At 35.8% G+C, this 24,288-nt stretch overlaps 1 protein-coding gene across 1 annotated transcript in view; it reads right to left on the bottom strand.

Annotated features, from left to right (window-relative positions):
- LOC139854655 (uncharacterized) overlaps window positions 1-23,609 on the bottom strand; it is a 28,252-nt gene extending 4,643 nt beyond the window's left edge. Inside the window, exon 1 of the mRNA XM_071843948.1 lies at window positions 23,550-23,609. Coding sequence (XP_071700049.1) covers window positions 23,550-23,609 — 60 coding nt within the window. The remainder of the gene's footprint in view (window positions 1-23,549) is intronic.
- Between the last annotated feature and the right edge of the window lie 679 nt (window positions 23,610-24,288).

Genomic DNA, 24,288 nt, shown 5'->3' with positions numbered 1-24,288 from the left:
AATGATGGCAGTGGGGTACTCTATGGTTGGTAAACGTCGGGCAAGAAGAAAGAAGATATGCATGAAAACAAAATTTTTGTGATTTAAATAAGCAGTTGGGTAATTAACCTTCTTTGTGGGGTTCGACTTTTGAAAGAACCGCAACTTCATACATCATATATTTGGTTCTTTATCATCATTATACCATCCTTTTAAATCAAGTGGGGTTCGATCAGAAAGAGGAAACGTAAAGAAGAAGGTAAGGGAATCATCATTCATCACATCATTAATAGAACCATATCTTCATTAATCTCCTTCTTATTTCTACACTTATCATGTATCATACACCTTTAACATTGTGATCATCATTATCTTCTTAGTTTGGAAATAGAAAACAATTGTAGGCAACAACAAAACGTATTTGGTGTTTGGGGTTTGTGAACTATTGACCAAGACAGAAACAAGTATAGCATCGATTACAGCGGCTGTTGGGTTTTGATTGTTTTGGTGGTGGTTGGTTGCTCTAGGGTGGCAAATCATGATGTTTGTGTAAGAAAAGGAAATGATTGAAGATGGCACAAGTAACTCAAGAGGTGATGATTTTGTTTTTGTATCTCCTTTCTATATGTATATGTATATATATATATATATATATATATATATATATATATATATATATATATATATATATATATATATATATATATATATATATATATATATATATATATATATATATATATATATATATATATAGTGGGTGATACCGCAATAATAATTGATCACATTTTGTTTTATATTATAGTTTGGATTCAGTTTTTATTGAATTGAGATCGACGTGTAACAAGATTTGAAAGACAATTGTATTGTAGTGTGATTTGAGATAGAAAAGAAGAATCAATCGGTACAGATAAAAAATATATATGTATAAACAAGTTGATTATGACTGGTAACAATTTCTTGTTGTGTGGAGATCGATTAGTAAAATCTTGCAGATAGGAATAAAAATCTTATACAGTTCGATCGAGATGTGAAACAGCTAAAGGAGATATTTTAATCTGATTGTGATTGTGATTTCTAACAGATTTTGTTCTTATTATGGATTGATTTGTACTGGTAACGAATTTGAAACAGGAAACGAATCATATACAGTTAAGTTGGTATAAAGGAGAAGAAGAAGGAATCTAGTGTTTATGATGCAGTGTCTTTATCTATGTATTACATATACATATCTATATAGATATAGACATAATAGGTAGATATAACTTATTAACGATGTTTAACGGTATTTAATAGGTAGATATTTTGTTCTTATTAACGATGTTTAATAGGTAGATATTTTGTTCTTATCTATGTTTTTATGATGTTTAAGATGGAATCAAGTGGCAACTTGAAGAGATGTTTAACTATAGTAGATGTAACTTATTAACGATATTTTAAATCAAAATGTGTTATAATTAATATTTCTTACTCTTTTAATACTTTCTAATTGTCCAAGGTTGGTAGTCCAATAGTCCAATCGTTCAATATATAATCTTAAAATTTAAAATAATTAAGATCAAAAGATGATGAAGAAATTTTACGTAGTTAATTAAATGGGTTACTAATCAATTTTATTTTGTCCATTATTTTCTTCATTATGCCACTTGTCAAATCTTGACTTGGATTCTGATCGGTCAAAATCCGAATATGAAATTGAATTTGAATGAAATTAGTTGTTCTTTGGTGAACGGATACGTATATTTGTGGTTTTATGTATGATAGTGGCTGTAGTCGAACAATAGTAAGGAGAATTTGATTAGTCTTCCGGTTCAGAAGTCTACTTAGTTTCACTAAATGCTTATTAATGAGATGAGTTGCTTAACACAGTAAAGTCGTAAGACAAAGAAAAGCGTAGGTAACCATCTGATATGTGAGAAGACTGTTGAATCAGATTTGAAGAATGTACAGTGTAATATGTTAATGTGAGATCTAAATATTTCTAGGGTATTACCTACCCATTAAAATATTCTCATCATTAATAGTTTGTACAAGAGAACTTTTAATTACCATCTTTATGAAAATATATATACATATATATTTTCGTCAGATGTAATCATGGATTTAATGAGTTAATATACTATTAAACTCATTTGATTTATCGTTAGAACTAGAATACATAATCTCTAAAATATTAGAGATTACATAATCGCCATGTAGAATGAAGATATATGATGTAGAACGATATGTAGAACGAAATAATTGATGTAGAACAAGATGTAGAACGAAGATAATTGATGTAGAATAAGATGTAGAACGATAGGTAGAATGAAGATTATGCTCGAGGTATTGATTGTGACGTTGAGGCGTGTAATGCAGATGTTTTTGTTGGTGGTACTTGTTCTGTGGGTGCTGAGGCTGGTGGTGCTGTTGATGTCGGTGATGTGACGACCCGGAAATTTCTGACCAAATTTAAACTTAATCTTTATATGATTTCGATACGATAAGAAAAGTATGTAATGTTAAGTCTAGAAAATTTTGGAACGATGTTCATTTATTCAATTGACCTTCGACTACTCTCGATGATTCACGAACAATTAATTGTAAATAGATATGTGTGTATGTATATATATAAATAATAATTCGAAATATAATTTGAAGTATTATATGTTGTTGTTATTAAAAATTAATAAAATAAAAATAAGATATTATAATTATTATTATTTAAAATATATCTCTATATATAAATAAGGTATATTAAAAATAAATATTAAATAATTGTAATACTCGTTTGATGTTTCGATTGATATTAAGCAAGTTAAATTCAAACTTATGTAATTTTAAAATAAACAGTGATACGAAAATGAGTTCTATAAATTTTAGGCTTATTAAAAATGTATTTAGGAACTAATTGTTAAGTTTTAACATTTTTTATATTTTATCCAGAAATGAGAGGGACAGTTGATGTAATTTTTATTTAACAAATTAAGAATCAAATTTTATACTATAATGACCAAAATAAATAAATATAGTTAATCTAAAAGTTTGGAATTTTTTTGAGACCTTTTTATCCGCCACTGATTTATCAACGGAGCACGAATTTCAGTCCGTAAATGAAATAGTAGACGACAGCTAACAATTCACACATTTTATATTTAAATTATATTATAATTATTATTATTATAAAATATCTTAACAAACCACTTGATTCATTTTACTCATCCGTGATTTAATACTATTGAACACTGCGCCTAATTGAATTGATTATTGAACATCACTGTCTTACTTTTATCATATCTATCTATCTCTTATTATATATACATGATACATATGGTTGTTAGTATCAACCAAACCCATCACCCTACTTCAATAATTTCTTTCTGTTTTGATTATAACTAAACATCACTCCACTTGTTTTATTAAATCCATCTATTTATCTACCCTGCGCTATATAAACATGAACCCATCACCTGCATCTTTTATAATATTTCTTTTCAAAGTCAACACCACTCTTCTATTCTTGACAACCAGAGCCACCATAACTCGCCATCTTAACAAACCCATCATTGAAGCCAATTGCTGTAAGTTTCCTGTTTTGTTTCTATTTGATCATCAACATGACACCCACCTCACTTCCACCACCTACATCCACCCATGACCATCACCTTCCCTTCTATCTTGAGCAAACCGCCACCATCACCTTGAAGATCACCACCATGGCCAATCACTATAATCACCCTTCTTCATTCCATACCCGCCATCACCACAAGCTGACACCACACCCTCAGATTAACGCACATAAACACTTAAATATACTTTCTGTACTAATTTCAATTTCAATTCATATTCATATATCTAGCACTCATGTCCACTTGAAATAAATATATTAGTACTTATCTTCAATTGGTAATGAATCGGTTTCGTATGGTTTCATCAATCATCTAACTACGCAAAGTTAATAATCAATGATTATGATGATGTTACAGCGAAGTAGTGAAGATGATTAAGAGGTTACAATGAGCTTTTAACCGCCACATAACAACTAATTACTGTTACTTAAATCCTTTCTATTTCCATTAAAATTAACGAAGGAATGGTGACGATGAAGAATAGTTGTTGTAGCAAGAGGATGGAAGACGAGATAGATAATGATAATGACAAACGAACCTTTCATTCACCATCTTCAAACCATTAACGTGTTGCTACTACTCGGACCATTCTTGTTGAAACCTTCTGTTTTGTTGTTCGAAGATCTAAAGCCCAACAAAACCACCACCACACTATTCATCATCTTCTTCACACTATTATCGGTCACCATCATCTAACAACTCAAAAACCAAAATGCCACCGGTTGCTACTATCTTGCTCTCTTTCTTTTAAAGACCAAATCACCTTCATCATCAATTTTCGATCATCTGCACGTTACTGTTACAGTTCTGATTTTTCTTTTATTTAATTTTTTTTCTCAACGAAGAACATCAAACACCTGCACTCTCATTCGACTACTGTTGGCCGAAGTTTCACATGTCACCACGATATTCTGCATATAGATTGAAGGTTACTGCTAACGGTTGTTACTAGATTACAACAAAAATAATATGAATCGCATTCTTGTTACTGTCGAAGGAGAAAGAAACCACGAAGGACATAAACCCTTGTAATGTGCTGTAACTTGGGTCATTTAAACAGATTTGGATCAGTTTAATATTTGGGCCGAGATCCATAGTATTTCGTTTGTTGGGCCGAAGTTGGGCTGAGGTTTAAGGTTTTTGTTGGGCTGTTAATGGACTAAACTTTAGTTAAAAATAAAAATGGGTTATATATCATTTAATTCAGATTTACAGCATAAAGGCATGATAGTTCGGTGGTTTGTGGTGTGTTTGTTAAGTGAGAGGTCACGTGTTCGAATCTGGGCAATGACACATTTTTTTTTAACCATAGAAGCTACATCAAAATTTGAGGTAGTTTTATCATCATCATCATCATCATTATTATTATTATTATTATTATTATTATTATTATTATTATTATTATTATTATTATTATTATAAGTATTAGTATTATTATTAGTAACATTATTATCATTATAGATATTAATATAAATAATAGTATCATTATTATTATTAGTAAAATCATTATTTTTATAATTATTATTATTAGTATACATTATTATTAAAATTAACTTTTTTATTAAAAGTATTATTTTTATTAAAGTTATCATTTTATCATTAATATTAAAAGTATCATTTTTAATTCTATTATCATTATTATTATTTTTATCATTTCTAATATTATTTTAGTATTAATATAATTTTAACAAGCAAAAGATATATATACATATATATACAAAAATGTATTAAATACATATAACATAACAAAATTTATATTTTTATTTATTTTGAATATATAAAATAAATATATGAAACATATAGGTTATTAATATAAAAATGATATAACTAATAAATTCTTATATATATAAATTTGTTCGATTACAATTATGTGTGTTAATATATATATAAATGATATAGGTTCGTGAATCCGAGGTCAACCCTGCATTGTTCAGTTCCATCGTATGCATATTTTTACCACAAAATATCGTATTGTGAGTTCATTTGCTCCCTTTTACTCTTTATATTTTTGGGACTGAGAATACATGCGCTGTTTTTACAACTGCTTTATTAAATGCCTTTGAAATCGATATTTTTGGACTGAGATGCTTTTATAAATGTTTGACGAGATAGACACAAGCAAAACATTTCTCGAATGAATTATTATGCAGACAGAAGTTCTGTGGATTATTATTGAATTAGTTGGACGTGATAATTGCCACTAATTGTTGTGAATATTTTTTCCCTGATTATTATTGCTTGGTAACCTAAGAATTAGAATCGGGTATGACCCTAATTCACGCGAATCCTAAAGGTAGCTACCGGGTTTAACACCCCCACCCAGAATGTTCACTAGACGGAAGAGCTAGTGGGCGTGGTGTTTAGTACTTCGAAGTTTATATATTTATACAGATGAGATGTTCTGTTTTGGGGATATTATTGATGCGCATTATATGTTAAGGTCAGTTACCATGTTGAGCATGAAATCGAAATGAATATTATGTATCGAGAGAATGATTTTTATACACGGGTTATGTGTATTAGTTTTGTGCACGAGATATGTGCACGATTATTTAAAAATCGCGAGGCAACCTACGGGGGAGAAAAGGATACGAACCTACTCTGCTAAGCATTATGAAAAATGGTTTTGTACACGAGATAGGTGTACTGTATTTAAATCTCGTGATCTATCAAAATGATGAATTTTATTGTTTTATGATAAACCTATGAACTCACCAACCTTTTGGTTGACACTTTAAAGCATGTTTATTCTCAGGTATGAAAGAAATCTTCCGCTGTGCATTTGCTCATTTTAGAGATATTACTTGGAGTCATTCATGACATATTTCAAAAGACGTTGCATTCGAGTCGTTGAGTTCATCAAGAATATTAAGTCATTTATAGTTGGATATATTATGAAATGGTATGCATGCCGTCAACTTTCGATGTAATAAAAGTTTGTCTTTTAAAAACGAATGCAATGTTTGTAAAATGTATCATATAGAGGTCAAGTACCTCGCAATGTGACCAAATGTTGATGACTTCGTCCAGATGGATTAGGACGGGGTACAACAGTTGGTATCAGAGCGGTGGTCTTAGCGAACCAGGTCTTGCATTAGTGTGTCTAACTAATAGTTGTTAAGATGTATTAGTGAGTCTGGACTTCGATCGTGTCTGCATGTCAAAAGTTTTGCTTATCATTTCGTGTCAAAAATTACCTGCTTATCATTCTTAGGGAATCACTTGCTTATCATTCTTAATCTAGACGCATTTTACTGCATTGATTGCATGAATAGTGTATAAACAAGATTCATATCTTAGCGTATCTGCTAATTCATATCTTAGCGTATCTGTTACTGTAAATTTGCCTGACATATTCCGTAAACTCCACCATAATCTACGAAATCTTTTGTTCTATATATATAGATATTCTATGTAATTAGAATATCATCCGATAGCCGAAAATCATTTCATATCGAAAAATCCTTTATTCAATCGTACGAAATGGAACTAGCCAGTAGTTCAAGTCCCGCGAATTCCGATATGGAGTTTCACTCGAGCTTCGAAGATAGTGTGACCAGAATGAACCAACCAATTAGCCATCATCTATTCTGGATGAATTGGGAATGGGTTCGTAGCCTACTTAATTATTGGAGACAAGAAGAAGGGGATCCCTTCCATCCACTATATTGCCCTCTTGACGATGAACCTGAAGCACTTACCGGCGAACCTCTCCAAAACACCATTTTCAACCTCATTTCCAGGGTATCTTGACACGATTATATTCTATCCACAATTCTAAACCTTATTCATCCGCTTGTTTCGACCGACAATCATCCTGGAAGTAATAGAAGAAGTCAACGAGCTTCACACCCGAGTTGTAGCATTGGAAAATATGGTGCAAAACATACCAACTTCAGCAACATCACCGACACCAACAGTACCACCAACATCAATACCATTATCACCAACAACCCAAGCTTCAGCATCACACGTGTCAACATATCATTCTGTACCTCGAGCATAATCATCGTTCTACATGACGTTCTACATTATTTATCTTCGTTCGACATGGAAATTATGTAATCTCTAATGTTTTAGAGATTATATATTCTTGTTCTAACGGTAATTTAAATGAGTTTAATATTATATTGACTCATTAAATCCATGATTACATCTGAAGAAAATATATATGTATATATAATGATACCACAACCCGCATGCGTAATGAGTATGTATGCGGGCACTCGCTAGCATGAGTATGTGTGCACTTGTATGCGGCATGCGGTATGCGGATTCGTGTCGAATGCCTTTGTCCCCGGTACAGCGGTTACTTGGTTACCAAGTAAATATCTTTTCCATAATTATATCTGTGATTCAGGGGAGTTTGTTATGGAAAGGATTATCATTATCTCGGGTGGTTCTAGAATTAGGGTTTGCCTATATATACAAACCCTAACTATCATTCTAACCACAAGCACGTTACGTATCATCATCTACTACACGTCCTACGTAACCAGCATCATCTAGAATCTTCTCAAGGTTAACAGGTTAGTTTCTCGTTAACTAGCACCTACGACCTTACTTGGGGCCTTCTGGTCGACGATCGTTATCGAAGGTAGACTTAATCACTTGGCCACCCCGCCGACATCATCATGTCGGCCAGGGTTATTCACGGTAGCCAGACCGGAGAGCCTTGTTCTAAGATCCTTAAACCCCACTTTACGCATTGAACATGCATATTAACCCTATGGTCAAAATATGCATGATCAAGTGGCGCTTTCATTGAGAGTCGAACTAATTGAAGACGTGTTTAATTTTTTTTTCTTTTAAAGTTTTGAATTATAAGGTTTTTTATTCACAAAATTGTTTGAATTTTTTCTTTAAACAGTATCATGGCTTCCGGGGACTCATCGGAATGCACACAAACAGATAATCAAAACACGCCGTCTGGTAATCAGCAGACGCAAGCTATGGCTACGGGGGCGGGATACGCGCCATATCCTCCGCCTGTATCCGGCGAGCCTTTTCAGAGGTATAAGCCGATATATCCAGATGGGATTACACCGCCAAGGGCAAACTCGCCAGTCACAACCACGCGGTTGGACTTTTCGGCGGTGGATCCAAGGGTCATCTTGGTAGGCACTAGCGGTGAAATAGTAGCCCCACACTTGGTATGCTGCGGCCAGGTACCTATTTATAGTACCACGGTTTCAATCCCTCTGCAGACGCAGAGTGTTCAGCAGAATTCATCGTTTACACCGTTGCAACCTTCGCAACTACCGCGTCCAATTTCGCAGTTTTTGACTCCTGCTGATGCGCAGGCATTACTTAATAGTTGGGGGTTTGGTGTCATTCCGGATGCCAATTCTCATTGGACGCCGATAACCGCAGAACAGCAAAGCACTGCGCATACGGTTGGGGTTATAGTGGCATATTCTCAGGTCTCGCAGGCATCTGCGCCATAGGTTTCGGCACCTTTTCAGCTACCCGTATACTCTGCGCCGACAAGCCTGCCTTCTTTTCCAATGCATCAGTCTTGGTTGTATCCGCAAATGACGGGGCAACCTTGGAAAAATATTCAGGGGTAGGCGAATCTCGCAAGCCAATTTATGCAGGCGGCACCTCCTGACATGGTCCACCTATTTTCACAACCTAATTTTATTCAGAATATGATGAAGCGTTTCTTCACAGGGCTCAAGGGTGACCCTGTTAAACCACCTTTTGAGCTACCAACTACTTTTGATAAGTTTCCTCTGCATATAACTGCATATCCATTTCCATCAGCGCCAAAGATACCCCATACACTGGGTACTTATAATGGTTTGACTGATCCGGATGACTTCCTGCAGCGTTTCGAGGGCGCAATGCGCACCCAAGGCTGGGTGGATCCGGTTGCATATCAGATATTTTCCATGACGCTGCAGGGTATTGCTCGCGAATGGTTTAACAAGCTCCCATCAGGTAGCATATCCGGGTTCATGGATCTGCGGACAAAGTTCTTGCTGCAATATCAGAATCAGAGGCCACGCAAATGCACTCAAATCGAATGTCATGATATTGTGCAGAAATCCAAGGAATCTTTGGGTGAATTTCTCACAAGATATACTAATGAGTGTCTGCGCATACCAGATCTTAAGCCAGAGCAACAGATTTCCGGACTCATACATGGTATAACCTCAGAACGTCATCCAACACTGGTAAGGCGTCTGCGCCATACAGTCCTAACAACTTATGCTGAAGCGTTTAATGAATGCCATGACTATATGCGGAGTGGCGAAGACAATGATATTCCAACAGCTAGCTCATGCAATGAGAGGAAAGACGATGATGATCATTCGCGCTATCAAAATTGTGGTAACAACTCTCACGGAAGGTATCCTAGCGGTGGTCCTATCAGAAATGATAAAGGAAAATCAGGTGGCAATTATCGAAATAGTAACCAGTGCGGCATCAATAATCAGAACTATGCGCTGCTGAAAAGTTTGTCTAAAACACCAAAGGAAATTTTGGCAACCGAACCAGTGTTCGCGACCTTTGCGGTTCCAACTCCGCTTACAGAATTTGGTAAGCGAGATAAAACAAAGTATTGTGAATTCCATGATGATTATGGTCATGACACTAATCGGTGTAAAAACTTGATGGAACGAGTGCTCGAGGAACTGTGCGCAGGTAAATTGGATCACCTAAAACCACCTAAGAAGGACAAAGGAAAATTCGCAAAGGAAGGGTCGAAGGCTAAAACTTTTGCATGGCAAAAGGTTGATAAAACAAAAAACGCCGACTTAACCATTAATATGGTCGACGCAGAGAAAGTTAGCCAGCGGAGAAAGTACAATGATCACCATGACTGGGAACTTCTCCCAATCACATTTCCTCCTCTAATGTCAATCGACACAGTTAACGAGCCCATTATCATCAAGTGTCGCATCCCCACCTGCGAAGTACAAATTAAACGCATGCATGTTGACACCGGGAGTGGCGTCGACATTATGTACGAGCATTGCTATTGTTTCCTCCCTGCAGAAGTTAAAACGCATCTACGCCAGTATGATATTACATTATCTGGGTTCTCCAGAGAAAGCTCATGGCCGCTAGGCCGGATAGAGCTAATAATAGAACTCGAAGATGATAAGAATCCGCAGTTGGTCAGACATGAGTTGGTTGACTTTTATGTGGTACGTTCAACTTCTCGGTGCAACGTGCTACTTGGGAGAAATTTCATACGACGTTTTAACATTATACCATCGGTGGTACATGGTTTGATTAAGTTTCCTACGAAGGGAGGGGTTGCCACAATTGCGTCACATCAAACAGCCGAGTTGTGTGGTTCAGTTGTGCCTGTAAACATTCCCAGCACAGGAGAACAACTCGCAAGCAGTACGGTCATAGCAAACCGTTTACATCCGGATAAGTGAATTAAAATCGGCGCAGGCTTGTCAGCCAAAACAAAGGCAAAATTGCATGGAATATTATCCGCTAACGCAGATGTTTTCGCGTGGCGTGAATCAGACATGACTGGGGTTCCGTGAGATATTACGGAACATAAATTGAATGTTAATCCATCACTCACGCCCGTTAGACAAAAGAAGCAGCATATGTCTCTTGAGCACAGTGATTGGTTGTGCGCAGAAGTAGATAACCTTGTCAAAGTAAACACTCTGCGGGAAGTGCGGTATCAGACATGGGTTGCTAATCCTGTGCTAGTCAAAAAGGCTGACGGTAATTGGCGGATATGCGTTGATTTTAAAGACATTAATAAAGCATGTCCTAAGGACAACTACCCTCTCCCGGAGATAGACTGGAAGGTGGAATCATTATCAGGTTTTCGGTACAAGTGTTTTCTAGATGCATACAAGGGTTATCACCAAATCTTAATGGCCGCAGAAGGTGAAAACAAAACTGCTTTTCATACGCTGCAGGGTATCTATTGTTATATTAAGATGCCCTTCGGATTAAAGAACGCAGGCACAACCTATCAGTGCTTAATTGACGCAGCCTTCAAGCACCAAATTGGCAGAAATCTTGCAGCATATATCGATGACTTGGTGATTAAAAGTAACACCGAAGAAGAAATGCTCGCAGACATCCTAGAAACGTTTGCATCTCTATGCATGATCAACATGAAGCTTAACCCACTCAAATGTAGTTTTGGGGAAGAGAAAGGCAAGTTTCTAGGTCATGTGGTGACAGCGTGGGGAATCAAGGCAAATCCCAAAAAGATTGAAGCCGTTGATAGTTTGCCATCTCCGAAGACAAAGAAAGGCGTGCAGAGTCTAACCGGGAAGCTTGCGGCGATCACGCGGTTTTTGTCGAAAGCCGCAGAGTGACAATTGCCATTCTTCAATACTTTGAAGAATTGTTTAAAGAAAAAAGACTTCGTATGGACTCAGGAAGCAGAATCAGCCTTTCAGGAGATGAAGAAGGTGCTCGCTGAATTACCAACACTCACCGCGCCAGTATAAGGAGAAACGCTTACACTGTACCATGAGGCATCGAAAGAGGCTATCAGCTCAGTTCTTATCGCAGATCGCGAAAATGTAATCTACTTTTAATTACATTGTTTATTTCGCAGAAATTTAACGCTGAGGTTTTCTCAGACGCAAATGTCGGTCTACTTCGTAAACAAGACGCTGACATCAAGCGAAGTAAACTATTCACCAATAGAAAAGCTGGTATATGCGCTAGTCAACACGGCGCGGCGTTTGCGCCGATACTTTCAAGCACATCCAATTGTGGTTCTAACTGATCAACCGATCAAACAGGTTGGTACATTCCTAATTTGCGACAATGGCCGGGGTTACCGCATTGACTAACGCAATCATTTTTCTTTCAGGTGTTATACAAGCCTGAGATTTCTGGCCGAATGGCTAAAAGGGCAGTTGAGTTAGGAGAACATGAAATAAATTTTTCCTCGCGAAGCGAGGTTAAGTGTCAAATGTAACGACCCGCACTTTTTCGATCGTTCTATACTTATAAGATTGATATTTACATAAATTAAACCTTACCAACATGATAAGTAATCCAAATTGTTGAGACTTATATTTCCGAAAAGAGTTTTATACAACGTTTGACCGTCTAGTTTGACCGATGATATCACGAACTATACAATATATGATAATTATACGTCTGTGTATATATATGTATATATACATATTTAACATGATTAAAGAATGATTTAATACCTCATTTTATATTAATAACAACAAGTTATATGTGTATTTTGAAACTACTAACTTAAGTTTTCAAAACAATAACAATACGTAACGTTATTTGACATATATACTTAAGACTTATAATGTTATACATATATTGTATAAGTAATGTATTTAATTACTTTTAAAGAACTTAAATACATAAAACCATATAAGTGTATTCACAAAAGATAGCTATATTTGAATCCTCATTTCATTTTTCACAAAATTTCTATACGTATACCTAGAGTATTTGTACTCGTATCATACCTAGCTCCTATACGTATTTACTAATAGTAAATACACATCAAAATCACCACCTAACCAGCCATTATTCATGCCCTTAGAGCTAGGTAATTACTTTTGTATGATTGCAAGATTAATTAGCAAGATTACAAACTAAAATTTGTCCATGTATGCCCATGAAACACGTTTTTATGGTGTATATATGTATCATCATTTTAGTTCATTTTTACTTCCATTCTCTAGCTAAAAACACACACACATTCAAGAGTCTTAAACTCCATAACAATTCAGCAACTTACCTTGAAGATCTAGCTTCAAAAACCATACTAAAACACCATAAGAAAACCATACAAAAACACTTCAAGAAAACCTTCCAAGAACACCAACTTACTTCCAATCTTTCATCCACTTCTATCACCCTTTTGATTCTAGCTTCTTACTCCTCTTTTACAGAAAACTTATCCAAGGAACTTGAGGTAGTAACTATGTTCATAACCTTATTCGATTCATATATATATAGCTATCTTATTTTGTGGTACAAAAGTTTAACAACAAGAACATAGTTTGAATGTTTTCAAACTTGTTTGCAAACTAAATAGATCCTTCTAACTTAACTTTTAAAATACTTCAAGACCTGTAATATAACTTATGTATATACTAATTTAACAAGGTAAAACTTGGTTTTTCAAAGTATAAGTATTTTTAGAAAAATGGTCATTAAATGATTTTGTTGTAACAAAAATGTTTAACTTCATATGTTTCACTAATGTTTCACTTATGCCGTATGATTTTGAATACAAACCAAGGTATTTACAGTTCATAGTCTTAAAGAAGAACTCGATCCAAGAAGATGGCAATTTGAATCAACGAAAACGGATTTGTAACGAAGAAACTATGACCGAAACAAAATTGGTTATCCTAGATCATTTCAACTACGGGATCAATTGGAAAAAAATGATATAAATCACATATTTCTAAGATAACATGATATTTTATATATATGTACTTATAATTCAATTTTATATGGTTCAGGATCACCCGTAAACAATACGAGAAGATTAATCATAAGATCCCATGTTTGTACGCAACACGTCATTTGACAACACCGGTACTTTATGTACGCAACACGTCATTTGACAACACCGGTACCATGGGTCAAGATTAATCTCGACCAATACATATACGATGGGGTTTTATTTATTTCATTGGGGGTTTTATTTATTTCATTGCGGGTATATTAAACATCTAAAAATGAACCATTAAAATTGAATTACTAACATCGGACTGCTAACTACGGACTAAGGAATTATTCAAAGTATTAAAAGTATAACAAGTATATATTTATAACGTTTGTTTAAAAATGAAAACATATTGATATATTATATATGGATAGGTTCGTGATATCAACCGGAAGACCGAGTCAAATTATTTATATCATCAAGACAAGAGTGAGTATATAGTCCCACTTTTAAACTCTAAATATTTCGGGATGAGAATACATGTATTTTATGTTTTACGATATGGACACAAGTAACTGAAAAATATATTCTACGTTGAGTTGTACCACTGGCATACTTCCCTGTAGCTTGGTAACTACTATTTACAGCGGTATTGTAAACGCGAATCCTGTTGATAGATCTATCGGGCCTGACAACCCCAATCGGACTGGACGACCAGTATTTAACGGTTGCACAGTACTTCGTTTTGTGACTACACTTGGTACGGTGTAGTAAGATTTCATATTAAAGGGAATATGCGACGTGAAAATGTTAAGTATGGTTACCAAGTGCTCAACCACTTAGAATATTTTTATTGAAATGTTTATATACGAAATCTTGTGGTCTATATATATATATTGCTGCGCACTAAACCTATATCTCACCAACTTTATGTTGACGTTTTTAAACATGTTTATTCTCAGGTGATAATTAAAGCTTCCGCTGCATTATGTTGAATCTAAGCAGGATCATGCGTACTCATATTTGTGTCAAAAATAAAACTGCATATCCGAGGACGTGTGTTGTAAAATATGCTAGAAATCGTGTTGTTATTATCATTTGTAAAGTTTGTAAGTCGAAGATTATTGTTAAACGATAATCATCTTTTTATTGTCTAAAGCTTGTAACAAAAATAATGGTTTGGTTTGTAATGTATAATATATGCAGTTTTCCTTTTTAAAAATGTCGCATATAGAGGTCAATACCTCGCAATGAAATCATACGTTATCTAACACGTTCTTATGGTTAAGGACGGGTTATGACATGTGGTATCAGAGCGTTGGTCTTAGCGAACCAGGTCTGCATTAGTGTGTCTAACCGAGAAGCCGTTAGGATACATTAGTAAGTCTGGACTTTGACCGGGTCTGATTTAAAAAAAAAAAAACCATTGCTTATCACTGTTGGTTAAAATTTATATGTAAATATTATATAAGTACTAATGGGTTAGTTGTTGTGTGATAGATGTCGAGCTCAAAAATTGTTATCACAATCAACGACTCCGAATCAGAATCTTCAGATGGCGTTCCAGTCATTAACCTGTCCGATGACGAAAATGATATCCTTGGGGAAGACTCACAAATTCCGGATGAACCAACTATAGAAATATCGGAAAGTGAACCCGAGGAGGAAAGTGAACCCGAGGAGGAAAGTGAACCCGAGGAGGAAAGTGAACCCGAGGAAGAAATACAGGAAATTACAAAAGACGAGTTCGAACTAGGAAAGAAACGAAAGGCTAATGAATTAGAAAATCCAAATTCCGAGTTTAATGAGAATGATGTGGCACCAATTCCACTCAACACTACCACCCCTATCCCCGCTATTCCTATTCGTTCTGTCCCGGCATCCAGTTCTTCAGTCCCACAGCCAAAATATAGGCAGACAGTTAGGATAAGCGTTAAGCAAATCTTTGTGTCTAAACGTCCTAGAAAATAGATCAAACGATGCGCTGCTGTGTCAAACCATGGAACCGAATAATGTTTTGTATAATATTAATAGTGTGGTTTGCTTAATGTTCGATGTAAGATAAGCATATGTAAAATATTGAAGTATGAAATGCAATAATTTTCCATGGTTAAGTATTATTTAGATTGTAGTAATTGATTCTGTACTAAGCTATTAAGTATGAACATTAACGGGTAGGTACTACCCAAGATATAATTATAAAACGCTAATAAGAAGAAAAGGCTTTTATAATAATACCTAGTTCATATTATTAATAAGCTATAATGTACTATAAATACACACTACATCTATAATAATCCATGTGAATAATTATTTTCTTTCATTAGGAAATGGCGCGATTGAATCGAATGACGGAACAAGAACTCGAGGAACTCATCAACCAGCGAGTGAACGACAGAATGTTATGGGTTGAGGCTGCAAGAGCTGCTGCAGTTAATCCAAATCCTCGTGTAGGATGCTCCTACAAGACGTTTCAAGCTTGCAAACCTTCATCATTCAGTGGAACGGAAGGACCTATCGGTTTAACCCGATGGATAGAAAAGATGGAGACGGTGTTCAAAATCAGCGGTTGTGATGAAAAAGACATGACCAAGTTTGCATCGTGCACTTTACAAGATAGTGCACTCACATGGTGGAAGAATTATGTGAAGGCGGTAGGAGGAGATGTAGCTTATGATACTCCATGGGAAGAATTCAAAGCAATGATAATCACCGAGTATTGTCCAAGGAATGAGGTTATTAAGTTAGAAGATGAGTTACGAAGTTTGAAGGTGGTTGGTACTGAAATCACCAACTACAACCAGCGATTCATGGAATTAGTTTTGCTATGTCCTGAATTGGTTTCAACCGAAGAACGGAAGATTGAAATGTACAAAGCTGGTTTGCCCAAAAAGGTCAAGGCAAATGTTACAGCATCGAAACCTAAGACAATTCATGAAGCTATAACCATGGCAAACGAGCTAATGGATCAGGTCATCATGGATAAGAAAGTATCCAATACTGATGTGAAGGTATCAGGTAACAAAAGAAAGTGGAATGGAAATTATGATCGAGGTAACCAACAACAATCTTTTAAGAAACAAGAAAACACGCAAGGTGCGGGTAGTGGTTTAAGCTTTGGTTATAAAGGACAAAATCCTTTATGCAACCGTTGCCACAAACATCACTTTGGTTACTGTAGTGTGTTATGCACCAAGTGTAATCGACAAGGTCATCTTGCGGAAGATTGTAAGGCTCTCGTTACAAATGGCAACAAGACTCCTGCCACCAACGCAAATAGAACTGCTTTGGCTACCATTACTTGTTTTGGTTGTAGAAAACAAGGTCACTATAAGAGTCAGTGCCCGAATCAGAATGGCGGACCTGCACGTGGAAGAGCGTTTGTTATTAATGCTAGAGAGGCACGAGAAGACCCGGAGCTTGTTACGGGTACGTTTACCATTAATAACTTATCAGCATCTATTTTATTTGATACTGGCGCCGATAGAAGTTACGTGTGTATAAATTTTTACACTAAATTGAATTGTTCATCATTACCTCTAGATGCTAAGTACATGATTGAGTTAGCTAATGGTAAACTAATTAAAGCCGATAAAATTTGTCGTGATTGTAAGATAAATTTAGCCGGAGAAACATTTAAGATTGATTTGATACCCGTAGAATTAGGAAGTTTTGATGTAATAGTCGGCATGGACTGGATGTCCAAAGTAGGAGCGGAAGTTGTTTGTGCCAAGAAGGCAATTCGTATTCCTGGTAAGGATAAAATGCCGGTGATGATTTACGGAGAGAAGGGTGATTCAAAGCTAAAACTCATTAGCTGTTTGAAAGCCAAAAAGTGTTTAGAAAAGGGATGTTACGCTATTTTAGCACATGTTAATAAAGTCGAAAAGAAAGAAAAGTGCATCAACGATGTGCCTGTGGCAAGAGATTTTCCCGAAGTTTTTCCGGAAGAATTGCCGGGATTACCTCCATTTAGATCGGTAGAATTTCAAATAGATTTAGTACCAGGAGCTGCACCAGTGGCTCGTGCTCCATATAGACTTGCACCGTCCGAGTTAAAAGAACTTCAAAGTCAGTTAAAAGAATTACTGGACCGTGGATTCATACGACCGAGTACTTCACCGTGGGGAGCTCCAATTTTGTTTGTTAAGAAGAAAGATGGATCTTTTAGGATGTGTATAGACTATCATGAATTAAATAAGTTAACTATCAAGAATCGGTATCCACTACCGAGAATTGATGACTTATTTGATCAATTGCAAGGATCATGTGTTTATTCGAAAATTGACTTAAGATCGGGCTATCATCAACTACGCATCAAAGAAGAGGACATTCCGAAAACTGCTTTTCGGACACGTTATGGTCATTACGAATTTTTGGTTATGCCGTTTGGATTGACGAATGCGCCAGCTGTATTCATGGACCTCATGAATCGAGTTTGTAGTCCGTATTTAGATAAGTTTGTTATCGTTTTCATTGATGATATTCTTATCTATTCCAAGAGTGAGCAAGAGCATGAAGAGCATTTAAGGTTGATACTGGAGTTGTTGAGAAAAGAACAACTTTATGCTAAATTTTCTAAGTGTGCTTTCTGGTTGAAAGAAGTACAATTTCTTGGCCACGTTGTTAGTAGCAAAGGAATTCAGGTTGATCCAGCAAAAATTGAAGCCATTGAAAAATGGGAGACTCCTAAGACACCAATGCAGATACGCCAATTTTTGGGTTTAGCCGGTTATTATAGAAGGTTTATTCAAGATTTTTCTCGAATAGCTAAGCCGTTGACAGCATTAACGCAAAAAGGGAAGAAATACGAATGGACCTCGGAGCAGGAGAACGCATTTCAATTATTGAAGAAGAAGTTAACTACGGCGCCTATTTTATCGTTACCTGAAGGGAACGATGATTTTGAAATATATTGTGACGCTTCGCGACAAGGTTTTGGTTGTGTTCTTATGCAACGAAAGAAAGTTATTGCATTCGCATCCCGACAATTGAAGATTCACGAGCGAAATTATACGACGCATGATCTAGAATTAGGAGCAGTCGTGTTTGCATTGAAGATGTGGAGACACTACTTGTATGGGGTTAAATTCACTGTGTTTACTGATCATAAAAGCCTTCAACATATTTTCGATCAAAAACAGCTGAACATGAGGCAACGTAGGTGGGTTGAGTTAATAAATGACTATGATTGTGAAATTCGTTATCATCCCGGGAAAGCGAACGTGGTGGCCGACGCTCTAAGCAGAAAGGAACGAGAACCAATTCGAGTACGAGCGATGAACATAAAAATTCGCATGAATCTCAACTCACAAATCAAAGAAGTTCAACGAGAAGCACTTACTAAAGAAAATATAGGAAATGAAATAATGAAGAAGTATGAGAAGCAACTCGTTATGCGGGAAGATGGAATTCGATATTTTGCAAATCGTATTTGGGTACCGAAGTTGGGTGGATTAAGGAAGTTGATATTGAACGAGGCACATAAGACAAGATATTCGATACATCCTGGAGTTGGAAAGATGTACCAAGATCTTAAGACGCATTATTGGTGGCCTAATTTAAAAACAGACGTTGCAACATATGTTGGGGAGTGTTTAACTTGTTCCAAGGTTAAAGCAGAACACCAGAAGCCGTCAGGGTTACTTCAACAACCAGAAATTCCAGAATGGAAATGGGACGGTATTACCATGGATTTCATCACGAAGTTACCAAAGACTGCCTGGGGATACGACACCATTTGGGTAATTGTTGATCGTCTTACCAAATCTGCACATTTCTTGCCTATAAAGGAAACAGATAGAATGGAGAAATTATTACGATTATATATAAAGGAAATAGTTTCAAGGCATGGAATACCTATTTCCATTATATCCGATCGTGATAGTAGATTTACTTCAAAATTTTGGCAATCACTACAGGAGGCACTAGGAACTCGGTTGGATATGAGTACCGCATATCATCCACAAACCGATGGACAGAGTGAGAGAACGATTCAGACTCTCGAAGACATGCTCAGGGCATGTGTGATCGATTTTGGAAACGGATGGGATAAATATCTACCGTTAGCAGAATTCTCGTATAATAATAGTTATCATGCGAGCATTGGAGCTGCGCCATTCGAAGCATTGTACGGAAGGAAGTGTAGATCTCCTATCTGTTGGAATGAAGTAGGAGATCGACATTTAACTGGTCCCGAGATCATACATGAAACGACTGAGAAGATAGTGCAAATCAAGGAGAGATTGAAAACAGCCCGTAGTCGCCAAAAGAGCTACGCCGATGTTCGAAGGAAACCATTAGAGTTTCAGGTCGGGGACATGGTTATGCTAAAGATGTCACCTTGGAAAGGTGTAATACGTTTCGGCAAAAGGGGTAAACTGAACCCAAGATACGTAGGCCCGTTTAAGATCATCGAACGCATTGGACCGGTAGCTTATCGACTCGAGTTACCACAACAACTCGCCGGAGTACATAATACCTTTCACGTCTCAAACCTTAAGAAGTGTCTTGCAAAGGAAGACCTCACCATTCCTCTTGAAGAAATCCATGTCGACGAGAAACTACAATTCGTCGAAGAACCAATCGAAATCATGGACCGTGAAGTTAAACAGCTCAAACAGAGTAATATACCGATTGTTAAGGTTCGTTGGAATGCTAGAAGAGGTCCCGAGTTTACTTGGGAACGCGAGGATCAGATGAAACGAAAGTATCCGCACTTGTTTCTCGATAACGCAAAATAGGTACAATTTTAAAATTTCGGGACGAAATTTATTTAACGGGGAGGTAATGTAACGACCCGCACTTTTTCGATCGTTCTATACTTATAAGATTGATATTTACATAAATTAAACCTTACCAACATGATAAGTAATCCAAATTGTTGAGACTTATATTTCCGAAAAGAGTTTTATACAACGTTTGACCGTCTAGTTTGACCGATGATATCACGAACTATACAATATATGATAATTATACGTCTGTGTATATATATGTATATATACATATTTAACATGATTAAAGAATGATTTAATACCTCATTTTATATTAATAACAACAAGTTATATGTGTATTTTGAAACTACTAACTTAAGTTTTCAAAACAATAACAATACGTAACGTTATTTGACATATATACTTAAGACTTATAATGTTATACATATATTGTATAAGTAATGTATTTAATTACTTTTAAAGAACTTAAATACATAAAACCATATAAGTGTATTCACAAAAGATAGCTATATTTGAATCCTCATTTCATTTTTCACAAAATTTCTATACGTATACCTAGAGTATTTGTACTCGTATCATACCTAGCTCCTATACGTATTTACTAATAGTAAATACACATCAAAATCACCACCTAACCAGCCATTATTCATGCCCTTAGAGCTAGGTAATTACTTTTGTATGATTGCAAGATTAATTAGCAAGATTACAAACTAAAATTTGTCCATGTATGCCCATGAAACACGTTTTTATGGTGTATATATGTATCATCATTTTAGTTCATTTTTACTTCCATTCTCTAGCTAAAAACACACACACATTCAAGAGTCTTAAACTCCATAACAATTCAGCAACTTACCTTGAAGATCTAGCTTCAAAAACCATACTAAAACACCATAAGAAAACCATACAAAAACACTTCAAGAAAACCTTCCAAGAACACCAACTTACTTCCAATCTTTCATCCACTTCTATCACCCTTTTGATTCTAGCTTCTTACTCCTCTTTTACAGCAAACTTATCCAAGGAACTTGAGGTAGTAACTATGTTCATAACCTTATTCGATTCATATATATATAGCTATCTTATTTTGTGGTACAAAAGTTTAACAACAAGAACATAGTTTGAATGTTTTCAAACTTGTTTGCAAACTAAATAGATCCTTCTAACTTAACTTTTAAAATACTTCAAGACCTGTAATATAACTTATGTATATACTAATTTAACAAGGTAAAACTTGGTTTTTCAAAGTATAAGTATTTTTAGAAAAATGGTCATTAAATGATTTTGTTGTAACAAAAATGTTTAACTTCATATGTTTCACTAATGTTTCACTTATGCCGTATGATTTTGAATACAAACCAAGGTATTTACAGTTCATAGTCTTAAAGAAGAACTCGATCCAAGAAGATGGCAATTTGAATCAACGAAAACGGATTTGTAACGAAGAAACTATGACCGAAACAAAATTGGTTATCCTAGATCATTTCAACTACGGGATCAATTGGAAAAAAATGATATAAATCACATATTTCTAAGATAACATGATATTTTATATATATGTACTTATAATTCAATTTTATATGGTTCAGGATCACCCGTAAACAATACGAGAAGATTAATCATAAGATCCCATGTTTGTACGCAACACGTCATTTGACAACACCGGTACTTTATGTACGCAACACGTCATTTGACAACACCGGTACCATGGGTCAAGATTAATCTCGACCAATACATATACGATGGGGTTTTATTTATTTCATTGGGGGTTTTATTTATTTCATTGCGGGTATATTAAACATCTAAAAATGAACCATTAAAATTGAATTACTAACATCGGACTGCTAACTACGGACTAAGGAATTATTCAAAGTATTAAAAGTATAACAAGTATATATTTATAACGTTTGTTTAAAAATGAAAACATATTGATATATTATATATGGATAGGTTCGTGATATCAACCGGAAGACCGAGTCAAATTATTTATATCATCAAGACAAGAGTGAGTATATAGTCCCACTTTTAAACTCTAAATATTTCGGGATGAGAATACATGTATTTTATGTTTTACGATATGGACACAAGTAACTGAAAAATATATTCTACGTTGAGTTGTACCACTGGCATACTTCCCTGTAGCTTGGTAACTACTATTTACAGCGGTATTGTAAACGCGAATCCTGTTGATAGATCTATCGGGCCTGACAACCCCAATCGGACTGGACGACCAGTATTTAACGGTTGCACAGTACTTCGTTTTGTGACTACACTTGGTACGGTGTAGTAAGATTTCATATTAAAGGGAATATGCGACGTGAAAATGTTAAGTATGGTTACCAAGTGCTCAACCACTTAGAATATTTTTATTGAAATGTTTATATACGAAATCTTGTGGTCTATATATATATATTGCTGCGCACTAAACCTATATCTCACCAACTTTATGTTGACGTTTTTAAACATGTTTATTCTCAGGTGATAATTAAAGCTTCCGCTGCATTATGTTGAATCTAAGCAGGATCATGCGTACTCATATTTGTGTCAAAAATAAAACTGCATATCCGAGGACGTGTGTTGTAAAATATGCTAGAAATCGTGTTGTTATTATCATTTGTAAAGTTTGTAAGTCGAAGATTATTGTTAAACGATAATCATCTTTTTATTGTCTAAAGCTTGTAACAAAAATAATGGTTTGGTTTGTAATGTATAATATATGCAGTTTTCCTTTTTAAAAATGTCGCATATAGAGGTCAATACCTCGCAATGAAATCATACGTTATCTAACACGTTCTTATGGTTAAGGACGGGTTATGACACAAATACTTGCGAATTACCTTGCAGAGTTACCTGCGGATGTTGAAGCATCTGCAAAACATCAGGACATGCCTGTGCCACCTTTGTCACCATGGGAGTTATACACCGATGGTGCCTGCAGCGCAGCCGGCGCGGGTGCAGGTGTAATTTTAACTGGCCCAGATGGCGAAGAGCATACATATGCGCTGCGGTTTAATTTTACTGTTACGAACAACGAAGCAGAATACGAGGCTTTGTTAGCAGGTATGCGTATTGCGCATAAATTAAATGTTAAAATTATGCACGCTTACGTGGATTCAAAGCTGGTATGCAGTCAAGTCAGCGGAGACTTCAAAGCGCATGACATAGCCATGCAGCAGTATTTATCGCTTGTTCATAACCTCGCTGACCAGTTTGTGGCTTTTCAAATCTCCCACGTCATGCGGGGGCAAAATAAGAAGGCGGATGCGCTTAGCAAATTGGCTGCTTTGGCCTTTGATCATCTGGGGAAGAAAGTTCTTATAGAAGAGCTGCATGCGAAATCCATTGTTATGATGCCTTTAGTGGCACATTTTGAGGAATCCAGCTCAACATGGATGACACCTATTATTGCTTTCCTGCAGGACGGCACCTCACCTGCGGATTCTGTTGATGCAAAGAAAGTACGCACTAAGGCACCACTGTACGCCCTTGAGGGTGACATCCTATATCGAAAAAATTATTTAGTACCGCACCTAAGGTGTATTGGTCCGAAAGAGGCAGAAGAGGTTATACGTGAGGTGCATGAAGGTGC

The sequence above is a fragment of the Rutidosis leptorrhynchoides genome, chromosome 6 (genome assembly GCF_046630445.1).
Source record: "Rutidosis leptorrhynchoides isolate AG116_Rl617_1_P2 chromosome 6, CSIRO_AGI_Rlap_v1, whole genome shotgun sequence".
Lineage (NCBI taxonomy): Eukaryota > Viridiplantae > Streptophyta > Magnoliopsida > Asterales > Asteraceae > Rutidosis > Rutidosis leptorrhynchoides.
Note: the sequence above shows the minus strand (reverse complement) of the source record. Positions and strands in the feature narration are given on the sequence as shown.